The 14,244-nt window shown below is 39.4% G+C and overlaps 1 protein-coding gene across 3 annotated transcripts in view; it reads right to left on the minus strand.

Moving 5' to 3' along the window:
• SMYD3 (SET and MYND domain containing 3) overlaps positions 1–14,244 on the minus strand; it is a 545,881-nt gene that overhangs the window by 396,124 nt on the left and 135,513 nt on the right. Inside the window, exons 3-5 of one of the 3 annotated variants that reach the window (XM_054712958.1) lie at positions 8,661–8,768; positions 5,972–6,029; positions 3,521–3,657 (exon numbers count right to left, since the gene is read on the minus strand). In XM_054712958.1, the coding sequence (XP_054568933.1) occupies positions 3,521–3,657; positions 5,972–6,029; positions 8,661–8,768 (303 nt within the window). Of the gene's footprint in view, positions 1–3,520; positions 3,658–5,971; positions 6,030–6,437; positions 6,498–8,660; positions 8,769–14,244 lie in introns of those variants that run through there. The other 2 variants (XM_054712959.1, XM_054712960.1) reach the window with 2 other exon arrangements.

Raw genomic sequence — 14,244 nt, forward strand, 5'->3', positions numbered from 1 at the left:
TGCACCTCCTACTCTTTGGCCACCTTCATTCGTGTCAGTAGCAACCATCACGCTCCTCCTACCTCATACCTTTATTTCCATTCAGGAACACCTCGCCCTCCCCTCACGTAACACAATCTAAAAATAAAAACTGCACTGCAAATAAGTGATAAGCCTTCAAGCAAATCACTTCAGTCTGTCCATCCAAACAGATCATCACCCCACAGCACCCACTCTAGAGGAATTCTGGAGGTACTATTACCGTCACACATTTTCTATTGTCAAAATGCAAAACCAGCATTTTAAACAACAAGCTTTTATTCCAAGGTTCTAAGTATAACTGCTATGTACTCCACAGGTAGCAGCTACCTTTCAGATCTGCAGGGGGATCGATCTTTTCCTCCACTCCCCTGTCCCAGCCTCTCTTCTAGACCACTGTCTACAACTGTTCCCCAGCACCATCCTCTCTCCTGAAGTTCCAGCATCCATTTCACTTCCTACTTGAAGTTCTCCATGGTGTCCTCTCGAAAATGTTGTCATTCCTATGTCTCATGCTACTTAAATTTACAGCCAGGCAACAAATTCATAAGTGGAGAGGATATATTTATACAGCAAACTCCTACAATCTAAACCTCAAGTGCTCCCAGATAAGAAATAGCTTAAAGGAGTTCATCACCACCAAACCAGTATTACAAGAAATGTTAAAGGGACTTCTTTAAGAAGAAATTTTTAAAAAATCAAAAACATAAATAATAAAATGGCAATAACCACATACCTATGAATATTGTAGTAATTATGCATGGTGTCAGATGGGTACTAGACTTATTGTGGTGATCACTTAATAACGTTTATAAGTGTATAATCATCACCATGTTGTACTCACTGAGGTTTATTGCTTTGATAGGTAATTTTCAGATTTAGAATTAACTACACATTTATATATTACTCAGTTAACATTGAGTAATAGACATTTAAAAATATTTTTTATGAATATTAATAACACCAGTAATTAACACTTGAAATTTTACAAACAATAGAAACAACTGTCACTAAACAGCCACAGACTTAATGAAGTTACAGTTATCATAAAGTATATTTTTATCTTTCAGTAGGTGTTACTTTATATAGTGCTTAGCATCAAAAAAGCCTAGATGCACTCTATATAGGTTATCCACAACAGATTATAATTTTCAGAAGAATATAAAATAAATATCGGAAACTCCCCAGATGCATAAGTAATATTTTCTAACATTTTTTTTATTAATTGGAGAGAGAGAGAGAGAGATCAATGATGAGAGAATCACTGACAGGTGCCTCCTGCACGCCCCCTACTGGGGATCCAGCATGTGCCCTGACTGGAAATCGAACCAGAGACCTCTTGGTGCATGGGTCAATGCTCAACCACTGCACCACACTGGCCAGGCAATAGTACCTGTTGTATTTTAAAATCTATATTAAAGTTCAGACAAACCAGAATTCAGTGTTAAGATGATATTACCAGAAAATCATAAAAGCATACCCTAAAGAATGAAAATACTTTTGGGAAAAACAAGAATAAATCTCTAGCAATCACACTAATTACATTTAAATTCTTAGAAAATAGGTAGATTACAAAACATATCTTAAAAATATTCATGAGATACGTATGTCATTAAATGTGCACTTTCAAATTCTAAAATCAGTAGCAATTCTACCCTCAAATGTAAAACTTCACTTGTTTCTAAGATGTGATCACTATCTAAACAAACCCAAGCATACAACCTGAGAGCAAGGACAGTGGACACACAGCACTATCGGGTGTATCTGACCCTTTGTCCCTGTCCCAGGGGCATCAAGATGCATGTCAAGACTCAATCAGTGTCTTCTTCACCTGGACCCAAAACCCCTCAGAATCATTTCCTAAAAGTGCACTTCAGGTAGCTGCTACCAGGAGACCACAGGTCAAATATTAAATTAAACTTCTGTTCTCTCCCTAATCCAAGATTTTAGTGACCTGAAATATTTAAACAGATTTTTAGGCAATTATTTTAAAACTAGTGGCCCAGTGCACTGATTCATGCACATTTAAAGGAAATTAATTAGAAGAAATATTTTAATATCACTATTTGCCCTTTCTCTATAATAGAAGTGTCAGAGATGAAAGAAAATTAGTAAAATATATATGAAAATAATATATAAATTGATTAATAAATAAACAATAAAGACTTGATATGATGTAACAACAAAGACTTGATATAAAAACAATGAAAACATGATATAAAAACAACAAAAACATAATATAAAAACAACACTGATAAAAACAATGACTGATAAATTGGTTAAACTTATTCTAATATCTCCCTGTACATCACATTAAGAGTAAAAACACTTTCAGAGTGCTTGACTAATTTCCCTTGGGATGAAGTATTTACAACTTTAACTTTAACATCACATGCTCTTCAAACACAAGAAAAAGCAACTAGAATAACTGACCATGTTCGAAAATGGTTCAGGTAGGAATATTCCTACTCTGTCTAGAGTTTGTCTTTGTGATTTATTAATAGTCATTGCAAATGCTGGCATCACGGGAAACTGTCTTCAAATTAATTTAAATGGGAAGCCAGTGTCAGACGGGGACAATTGTGCCAAGAGTTGGTCTTCTGACATATTCTGTTAATGACTCTGCTTTCTTTCAGCTTCAGAATGTCAATAAAAACAACCAAATTCATGATGGACAATGACAGATCGAAACACATGTGTGTGATTGGTGCCAGGGAGAGCTTTATATGTGTCACACATGAGCGAGTCAATGTTTATTTTTAAATTGCCAGTGCGCATCATATGTATCAGTTGGTCGGTCGGACGGTCAGACAGATGGTCGGTCAATCACTTAGCCTTTTATATATATAGATAAGAAATTTTTATATTTCCCTATTATTTAGAATTCATTTAAGAAATGGATTCAATAAATTTTTCATTTCAATCAGACAAAAAAAAGTTAAGAGCCAAATGATTTCACTCATATGTGAGATATAAAACTAAAAACAACAAATGAACAAACAAGAAAAACAAACAAAAAACTTATAGACACAGACAACAGTATGGTGGACCAGATGGAAGAGGGTGGACCAGATGGGTCAAATATATGGTGACAAAAGATTTGATTTTAGGTGGTGGGCACACAATGCAATATACAGATGATGTATCATAGAATTGTACACTCGAAACCTATATAATCTTATTAACCACTTCACCCCAATAAATGTAATTTAAAAGCAGGCTCTATTACTGAAACACCATGACAAAACTAAATGAATGCAATGGCAGAGTATGTCTTGAGAGCTGACAATGAACATACTTGGGTCATTAATAAGAATACTGAATAAAACATTAAAAGTAAATACCCTTTTTAATATGAGTAATACATTCTTTCATTCTCTACTCATTAAGGTAGGAGAGTGATATAAGACATGAAGGGTCCTGGATTTTCACAATCAACAACAAAATAAAGAGTGAAGGGTAGATTTATAGCATTAGCAAAAATACCAAACTTCACACTTACTTTTGCAAAGCCTTCAAAGATGTCAAAGGAAGGTGGCAGTTGAGAAGCATCTTGTATTTCTTCCCTGATGTAAAGTTGAAATGTCATTGCAAGTTGCCTGAGGCCCTCTTTCTTATCTTCAGTCAGTTTGTTAATATCTTTTTTAAAGAGAAAATAAATAGCACAATCACACAGTGAACTTTTAATGGATCATTTTCAGGTGTTCAAAGGTAACTGTTAAACTAGATATTTCCTGCCCTAGATTCCATTCTGACAGAGAGCAAACACGTATCTTTTTTATTTTTTGCCAACTACAAGTCATGATACATACATTAGCAATTAAATTCTGCCAACGTTCATCTATACTGTAAGATCAAACATTTATCAAAACAAAATAAATACACATACAGATGAAAAAATATTAGAAACAAAATCAGTAAAGATGTGTTACCACATTTTCTACATCATCCTGTACCCATGTTCAAACATGGTAAGTAATTATTAAATCAGTGAACGTAAGCAGACTTTTCTATGAGACAATTTACAACAAGGTCATCTCCCAAGGAGCCGGGGGACAGAAAGTGAAAACTAAAAAGTTCAGCTGAAGTTCAAAGTGGTAAAATTTGTCATTAGAAAGCACATCAACAAGAAAATATGGATCATCCAAAGAAATCTCAACTTCAAATCATTTCTCGGTTGAATGAATAAACAAGATATGGTGCTACTTCAACTGAAACAGAAGAAAGTTCTACAGCCAATATCAGTTCATGTACATCACACAGGAGTGTTAAGATTAAGAATGCACAATTCAATTAATAAAGTTTGAGAGCATTTCACTTAAGGCAGTGTGTATAACATTGCTACTGAGCAAGGCTAATGTTAATAGTGAAACTCATCCCAAGAGATGTTAATTACGTAGCAATAAGATATCAAAAAAATGACTAATTAGTTCTCTATTAAAACTTGAAAAGATACATCATTTGAACTAGAGCATAACTCTGTTGCTCATGTCAGGTCTACATATATTCTTTAAATTACTTGTTCAATAGAACAATTAACCCAGTTATTCCTTTTTTTCTTTCAAAACAGTGGGAAAACATATATAACATAAAATTTACCACCTTAACCATTTTTAACTGTACAGTTCAGTAGTATCAAATATACTCACATTGTTATGCAAAATCACCACAATCTATCTCCATAATACTTTTCACCTTGTAAACTGAAACTCTATACTCATTAAACAATAATTTCCCATTCATCCCTTCCCACAGCCCCTGCGAACCACCATTTTTCATTCTGTCTTCATGATCTGGACTATTCTAAGTACTTCATAGAAGTGGAATCATACAGTATTTGTCTTTCCGAGATTACCTTATTTCACTTAGTATAATATCCTCAAGATTCATCCATGTTGTAGCATATGTCAGAATTTCCTTCCTTTTTAAGGCTGAATAATATTCCATTGTGTATACATAACACATTCTGCTTATCTATTCGTCCACGGATAGACATTTGGTTGCTTCCATATTTTAGCTATTGTGACTAATACTGCTATAAATATGGATGAATAAATATTTGCTTTCAATTATTTTGAGTGTATAACCAGAATCCAGGGATGTAATGTCATTATAGTTTTAATTTTTTGAGGCACCTCCATACTGTTTGCCCTAGCAGCCATCCCATCCTTCATGCCTACCGACAGTGCACAGGGTTCCAATTCCTCCACATCCTCGCCAACACTCGTTTTCTCTTTTTCTCCTATAGTTGCCATCCTAATGGGCTGAGATGATTATCTCACTGTAGTTTTGATTTGCATCTCTCTAATGATTGGTGATACTTAAATAATAATGCATTATCACTGGCAAGTGGAATCCCATCACCATAAATCTGTACTAGATTCATCTCCAGCACAAATCTTAAACTGTGCAGCCAATTTACTCTATGAGCTCTGGCTGCTTTTGCGCTGAAGTCGTCCACAACCTCAGTGAAGAGTATCTGTGCCAACGTGAAAGAAAAACAAACCTTACGTTTACTTAACATCCGGCCTTGGAAAGCCCTTCACTGCTCCCACGCAGCGTGGCCATCAGGAGAAGAACAATGCTCAATGCTGTTAGAGAGCCTCAGTCACCTGTGTTTCGAACAGGGAGCCTGAATGTTCCCTGGAACGCCACAACCCCACCCTGTCCACATCACTGTTTCCTGACATCAAAAGGAAGTCAAGAGTGGGAAGAAGACAGGAAGGGAAGGAGAAGCAAGAAACATTATTTTGTCAACTGAACTAGGGGTTACATTCCCCTCACTGCCTAACCTAGCACTTGACAAACTCCTGTATGGCCAAAGCTACCCCAGAATAAATTAAATACGCTCATGTTAGATTTCCCTCACATAACAGAGAGACAGAAAACAAAGCAATTCATCAGGTCAGCAAATAAATGACAGGATTTTTTTTTTATGCTGATAATCACTTACTTGATTCCAGATCATAAAATGAGTAAAGTTTCTCCGATTCAGAGGGGGTTTCTTCCATCTATGAAGTAAAGGCGGAAAATACCAAAACAATTTCAAGTTTTCCAATATATAAATAAATAAATATGTTTGAGTATCTTTAGACATTTAATGAAAGTCTATTAAAAAAGTAAATTTTTATCCAGTATATTCCTTCTCTTCATCACGTTCTTAGAGTTCAATTATTTAATCAGTAACAACTTTAAAACAAAAATTGTGACTTAACCACCAGCTTAATTTCCAAATGCAAAACTCTCTTATAAGATTTCATACTTTTATTTTTTCCACAGCTCTATCCACGCTGTAAGAATTTTATTACAAATTATCATAAAAAAGCAAAGATGGATCAATAAAAATAAGAATTTATTACAAACTGTACAACCTTGGGCAAGTTACTTAACCTTGAGTCAAGAGGAATCAATGTTGTTACCTGGGACATAAGAGTAGTAACAGCAGCTGATTCATAGGGCTGCTATGGGGTGAAATGAGGTGTATCAGGTGAAGCCATTATCACAAGGCCTGGAGATAGAAAGGGCTCTCTGGAAAGTATTTCACAACTAGAAGCCGGGTGCATGAAATTCATACACTTGGGGGGCGTCCCTCAGCCTGGCCTGGGCCCTCCCGCAGTCCAGGAGCTCTTAGGGGATGTCCGACTGACAGCTTAGGCCCACTCCCCGTTGTATATCCTTAGCACTGCCTTGGAGGCGGGAGAGGCTCCGCCACTGCCACTGTGCTCGCCAGCCATGAGCTGGCTTCTGCGTTAAGTGTCTGCCCCCTGGTGGTCAGTGCACATCATAGCGACCAGTTGTTCTGCCGTCGGGCTGAAACCACCTCTCAGACATCCCCCGAGGAGTCCCAGATTGCGAGAAGGTGCATGCCAGGCTGAAGAACCCCACCTGTGCACGTTCAGGGCCGGGGAGGGACACGGGAGGTTGGCCAGCCAGTGAGGGACCGCGGGAGGCCTCCAGAGCGTATCTGGCCTATCTTGCTCAGTCCTGATCGGCTGGACCCCAGCAGCAAGCTAACCTACCAGTCAGAGCGTCTGCCCCCTGGTGGTTGGTACATGTCATAGCGACTGGTCGACCAGTTGACTGTCTGCCCCATGGTGGTCAGTGCACATCATAGTGAACGGTTGAGCAGCCTTAGCCTATCATTAGCATATTACACTTTGATTGGTTGAACGGATGACCAGATTACCAGACACTTAGCATATTAGGCTTTTATTATATAGGATTGCTTCCTTTAGACTTTGATTCAGTAGATCAGGGGTGGTGACTGAGAACTAGGACCTTCGGTGATTCTGAAGCAACCCATTTCTGCTCTAACAGTGGTTGTCTATCTGTTTAATATTAATAAAGTAGGAAAAAAGTTCACACTCAAATATAATGGTGATTAAACTTTTAATATCCAGTGGTTAAATAAATGCGTAATGATGAAAATTGCTCTGAATTTATTAATGCTTTGAAATAAATTTGTATGTTTTAACACAATGTACACATAGTAGTAAATATGTATGTTGCATATTCAGTCAAAAGACAATGCCCATTTGGTATTGCAAATCCTTAATTAAGATGTAACTGAAATATAACATTGCATTAGTTTTATGTATATAATCATACTTTTACATTCTTAAATACCCTATAAAATTTCATAGCCCCCCCAAAAAAAGGTCCATACAAAACAGGAGAGAATAGAGCTAAAGCTTGCAATAATTGAGAGGTACTCATGCTAAAGCCTGACCCCAAAAATCTGGACAGCGGGGGATGTCACAGAATCCACTAGCTGCTTTGGCAGAGCAAGGAGAAGAACTGAAGACACAATTTCACTGAATCTTGACTGTAAATAAAAAAATAAGTGCTCTTCCATGTAAGATTAATTATCATAAAATGAAAATCTCAGTTGAAGAGACAACAACAAGAATTATATACAGACCCTGTGCATTAGTTCACAGTAGAAAAGTAATAAAGGCAACGTAACAGATTCTACTAACATCTCCAGTGACAAATGCAGGACCTCCTGTCTCCGATCCCAGGAGATCACACCCAGGGCCTTCAAAGAGGGGCCGTGCACGTCATTACTGCCACTGATGCTGTGACTGAAAACAGCAAGCTGTTGACTTAAGATACTCCCCATAATAATCCACCTTCTACTGGATTTAATATGGATTTAAATTCAGCCTTAAATAAGAATAATACATGTGTCCTGTCATCCCATAAAGGAATAGGTCCCCGGGTTCAATTCCCCATCAAGACATATTCCCTGGTTGTGGGCTCCATCCCAAATAGGAGGCAGCCAATCGATGTTTCTCTCTCTCAAATAAATAAAAACGTATTTTTTTAAAGAATAATATATGCAGCCCTAGCCGGTTTTGTTCAGTGGATAGAGCGTCAGCCTGTGAACTGAAAAGTCCCGGGTTCGATTCCGGTCAAGGGCACATGCCTGGGTTGCGTGCTCGATCCCCAGTGGGGGACTTGCAGGAGGCAGCCGATCCATGATTCTCTCTCATCATGGATGTTTCTATCTCTCTCTCCCTCTCCCTTCCTCTCTGAAATCAATAAAAATATATATATTTTTTTAAAAAGAATAATATATACAAATGTGAGTGCTTTTGTTAAATTACAAACCAAGAATATTTCAATCGTTATCTACTCACAAGTTTGACAACAATTCTGCCAAGAAGCCGGACGGAATCGGGAGGATATCTGGGTTTGCAGCTTTTGAGGCATTTGCATTCCCGCTTGTGGTCTGGCCAAGCTTTCTTCTGTGGAGATAAGAGATGGGAGAGCATACGAGACATAAAAATTTACTTCCATTTACACTGGTTTGGGAGTTATCAACATTAATTTCAAACGCCTAAATGTAACTTCAAAATAGAAAATGAAAGCACTATTTTTAAAGACTCAGTCTTTACCCAGTATGCAGTTACCAGGCTTGGGGACTAAGAGTTTCTGCTTCACCTCTGTCCTTTCATTTGTCCTCCCCCCGTCCCCCCCGCCCCCCTCGCCCCGCATTATTACCTGGGTGGTGGAGTCCAAACAAAGAATCATTATGACTTACTTAATAATTCATAAGACGGCCTTTTACAGATTAAACAGGATGGGATAGTAGACAGTGACTTTGAATATAAAAGGAAAATACACTCCAAATTAGAAAACAAAACCCATGGTTCAGGAAAATCACAACAGAGCAGACAGCCTTCTGCATTTCCTGCCACTACAGTGAGCACAGACGTATCAGTAGAGCTAACATCACAAAAAATATCAAACCTTTGTGTTTTTTAAGCTAACATAGAAAAGGGGTTATTAGCTAAAATGACCCAATGCCCTGTTTGCCCAGGAATGTCTTATTTATGTTGTCCTTATTAAGAGTGCCCCTCTTCATTCAGAAAATGTAGTGTGGGTGATAAATTAGAAGGTCACTTAACCCATGATCCCAGCCTGTGCGGGAGTGGCTGAAGAGAAGAGACGAGCGGGCCAGTGACCAATCTTGCGACTCGGGGTGAGAGGGCGAAAGGGAAGGACATCCTCTCTGAGTCTTGGGTCAGAAATGCCCCGGCTCCCCTCCTGTGGGTGACAGCCACATGAAAAGAAATGCCAGGCTATCTAATATGAAGCCCTGGGGGAGGAGAGACAGCTAGACCAAATGTCCAGGATGTTCTATTTTCCCAACAGGAGTTGCAAGTCCCACCATTGAAATGCCCAATGCTCACAACACTTCTTACTTCAGAAATTGTAAGTCTGCTTCCCAGATCCTGGGCCTAAAAACCTCCCTAGAAGGAGCTCTCCCTTTTCCACTTACAGCACAAACAGGCAGCACAACCAAAAACGTCACAAGAGCTGCAGCTACTCTGAAACTGACTCGGATTCAAGTTCAAGCCAGCATTTTGCTCAGAACGGCTACCCCTGTCAGGTTGTTGGGGGAAGGCGTGGTTGGTTGTCTGCGGCTACTTCCTAATAACCCCAAGCCTGGAGGCCTCATTTACATGGGGTACGTCACTTCTTTCATCAACTCTACTCACATGAGGTTGGTTACCTCACCTCATCCTTCATACCCACTGGAGCAATGCTCTGATGGGATGCTTGTAATCTTGTTTCTTAGTATGTATACGTCTCACTTCTAAACAAGACTGAGCTGCTTCAAAGTAAAAATGTATATAAAATAAGGTTGTGAAACTGGAAACAAAAAATGTTAAAATTATGAAAAAAAATTATAGCATTTGCTTCATATTCTACAGTGTGCCACACACAGGACCAGGCAATTAACAAAGATTTTACTTTCACAATAATCCAAAAGGTAGATCCTTACATTATAGATGAAGAAAGTAAAGCTCGACAGCAGGGATCTAACTAATAAGCTACATAAACATGAAAGGGGAGAGTAAAAATCCTTAGTATGCTAAGCATGAGAGCTAAATAATTACTGTGCTGTGAGCTACATTTATTTGAGTTGCCTTACAGGCAAGGAAAAAAAAAAAAGCATAATAGCTTATCTAATTCTCACTTGACAGAAAAGAAAAACGCACAGCTCTACCAAGTAGTACATCACAGGAGGAATTTATTCTGAGTGCTAATCAACATACTGGACAATGTCTTCAACAATAGTCTACAACCACAATGCCCTTCATACCGCCACTTCTCATGTCAGTACTCACTAACGGGCATCGTATTAAAACATAACTCAGTGGGGGAAACGTTTCTATTGTTCAGGGAGCTAGTCCTGGAATAGCAATTAGCAATTGCCAACATGTGTAAGATCCCTAAAAAAAATATGGCTCCATTGTCAAATAAGATTGAAAACCACAACATAATAAAGACCCTGCTGGGAGATTCAAAGTGCTCTGTTTAGCTTACTGGAAGTTGTAAACAGCTCTGCACTGAAGAAACTTGTATGTATTAGTTAACACAGTTTCCCATGATTGGAACTGCCATCCTGTGGAAGTTGGGCTGTCGAGAGCGACTCAGACAAACCTGTGTGCTTTCTTTCCTTCTTCTGGTCTTGGAATGAGAGTGGGTTCAGCAGTCAAGTCAAATCTCACTCGCAATGAGAGAAAACCAGGGCGCTGATGTTTCTGACGGCCGACTGAAGAGTGGATCATAACCGTGGGGGGGAAGTTTGCATTTGAGGTAGACGTCAACCCGACAGGTGCCCTCAGTGGGTGGCTGTGAATGAGCCACGCGGGGGCAGGGGGTCTCTGACAGAGCGAGCTCCTTGGGCTCTGTTCAAAGCCGGAGGGACTGTGGGCTGAAAAAGCACTGCACCCCTAAAGTAAGGCTGAGACACAGCTTCTAGTCAACACTTAACTACGAAGGCTCCCTCATTCCTCCTTTGGTAAAACCTCCAGCTTGGAGCAGCTCAGCTTGCCAAAGTGAAGTAACTACAGAATGTTCCCCTAGGTGACGAACCAATTGATCTGCTAGATGACATTTTTTAAACATCCAAATGTTGGCGAATTCTTATCAAAAACAATTTAGGACTTGAGCATAATTGATATTGAGCTTTCATTTCTCAACCATAATTAGAAACTAGACATTATGTTTCTCAAGGCTATTATTCCTAGATCACTGCATGAAAACATCAGACAACATATTTTTCTTCCCATTCACTTTGGCAAAAAAGATACTCATTCTTTTCATCTAAAAGCCAAATCAGATCCATATAAATATTATATTATAAATGATCACATCACTTGAAATTGCTCGGTAATATAGCATCAGCTTTACAGCCTACTCCATTTCTTACCGTGATATTAAAATCCATGTTTTTACAACATTAATTGTTAGGACTTACTGTTCACCATCACTTCTTCATAAGGCTTCCTAACGGAAGCATACCAAGGAAAGGCTTACAACAAAATCTCTGAAGTTACTGCATTTGACTTTGAATCAAAACCCCACGATCACACAAAAACATTAGGCATTATCTTCACTCTACAAACTTCCACCTGGGTCTAGAACTCAATGGCACATTATAACAGAACATGAAATCTGCCAGTTTCTCAAACAACCTTCTTGATTTACTTTTTTCTGTTTCCTTCCATTACTGCAAATACAGGATGTAATTAAGATTTTGTTCACAATACAGCTGTAATGTTTTCTGTTCTCGTAGTTCAAAATGAACAATGATGTACAATAAGCACAAGTTAGCATGAAAGATAAAGGAAATTAAAATACTGTGTTAAGAAACAAAGACAATGGGAGACAAGAGTTTAGATGGAAAAGAAGGAAATGAAAGACATCTATGACTTAATTCCATTTTTTAGTACATGCATGACAAAAACAACTTCAGACTCTATATACAGGGTGGGGCAAAAGTAGGTTTACAGCTGTGAGTATGTAAAACACAAAGATTATTTTTGTATTATTATTTATTAACTAGAGGCCCGGTGCACGAAATTTGTGCACGGGGGGGGGGGGGGTCAGGGGTCCCTCAGCCTGGCCTGCACCCTCTCGCAATCCAGGACCCCTTGGGGGATGTCCGACTGGCACTCAGACATCCCTCTCGCAATATGGGTTCGCTGGCTCCTAACCACTCTGCCTGCCTGCCTGCCTGATCACCCCTAACCACTCTGTCTGCCTGCCTGATCACCCCTAACCACTCACCTGCCTGCCTGATCACCCCTAACCACTTGTCTGTCTGCCTGATCACCCCTAACCACTCTGCCTTCCTGCCTGCCTCATTGCCCCTAACTGCTCACCTGCCTGCCTCATCACCCCTAATCACTCTGCCTGCCTGCCTCATCACCCCTAACTGCTCGCCTGCCTGCTTAATCACCCCTAACCACTCTGCCTGCCTGCCTGCCTCATCGCCCCTAACCGCTCACCTACCCACCTGATTGCTCCTAACCACTCTGCATGCCTGCCTGATCGCCCCTGTTTGCCTGACTGCGTGATCACCCCTAACCACTCACCTGCCTGCCTGATTGCCCCTAACCACTCTGCCTGCCTGCCTGATCGCCCCTAACTGCTCGCCTGACTGCCTGATCACCCCTAACCGCCTCTGCCTCAGCCCCCTGCCCGCCGCAGCGGCCGGCTCTGCCTCGTCCCATGGCTTCATCTGGAAGGTCGTCCAGAAGGACATCTGGAAGGTCGTTTGGCTGTCCTGTCTAATTAGCATATTACACTTTTATTATTATACATTATTGTATTATTTTCTATACTAACAACTGTAAACCTACTTTTGTCCCACCCTGAATTTTCATATGTGTTACCATATTTATATTGATTCAGAACATAAACTAATTAACTAAACCAGTGCTTCCCGACAGGGATAATCCTGGGGTTCTTTGGGAAATGTACAGGGTACTTTTTATAATGGTGCTTGAGGTGTACCTTGGGCACTTAGTGGCCAGGAACCAGCGATGCGGGACATCCTGTGCAGGGCAGTTCCATACAATGAAGAACTGTTCAAAATCCAACATGACTTTTAGATGTCCAATCAGACATTTATGCCTAGACATGTCTTAATAGCACTGAATTTTCTAGGTAAATCAAGGGAAGACTGTTTTAAGAACTTTAGCTAAAGTTATTCAATATTTCATAAAAGCATACGACAAAGGCACCGCCATTCATAGTGTTTGCATTAATAATGAAACACATTTTCTGATCTGCATTTTGCACTTCCCTTTACACAGTGATCTGTACATGTGCATGTACATGACTTCTTAGTTGTTTTCTAGTCTAGTCACACCTGAGCATTTACGTACTAAAATACACATTGTTTAATTATAAGTTCTTTTCATTCTCTCTCTATGTTCCACTTATGGAATTATACTGATAATGAATTCTGAAAATAGGTAACTAGTAGATTATATTACCTATGAAATTTCATTTCAAGCTAGTAGAGGGTATAATAAAAATTATCATAGAAAGGTGGAGTTGGGTCTGAGAGAGCAGAAAATCCTAGATCTAGAACAATGCTACACAGTTACACACACCACACACATACATAAAAAATGTTTTTTAAATACCAGGCCTAAGACCAACCCTGAGATTCTGACCAATGAGATAGAAGCAGGTTCTGAATCACTTTCAATCACTATGGGGATTCTATCTGTAGCTAAGGCTGAAAAACCACTGAGCTAGACTAAACTAGTGATTGGCAAACTGCAGCTCGCAAGCCACATGCGGCTCACGAGCCGCGGTTTGCCGCTCTGTTGACTAATGAGTTTGCGGACCACTGGACTAAACTAAAAAGGAGGTCATTCTATATGTTAAATAGATGAAACAACAAAACACTAT

Source organism: Eptesicus fuscus, chromosome 24 (genome assembly GCF_027574615.1).
Source record: "Eptesicus fuscus isolate TK198812 chromosome 24, DD_ASM_mEF_20220401, whole genome shotgun sequence".
Classification (NCBI taxonomy): domain Eukaryota; kingdom Metazoa; phylum Chordata; class Mammalia; order Chiroptera; family Vespertilionidae; genus Eptesicus; species Eptesicus fuscus.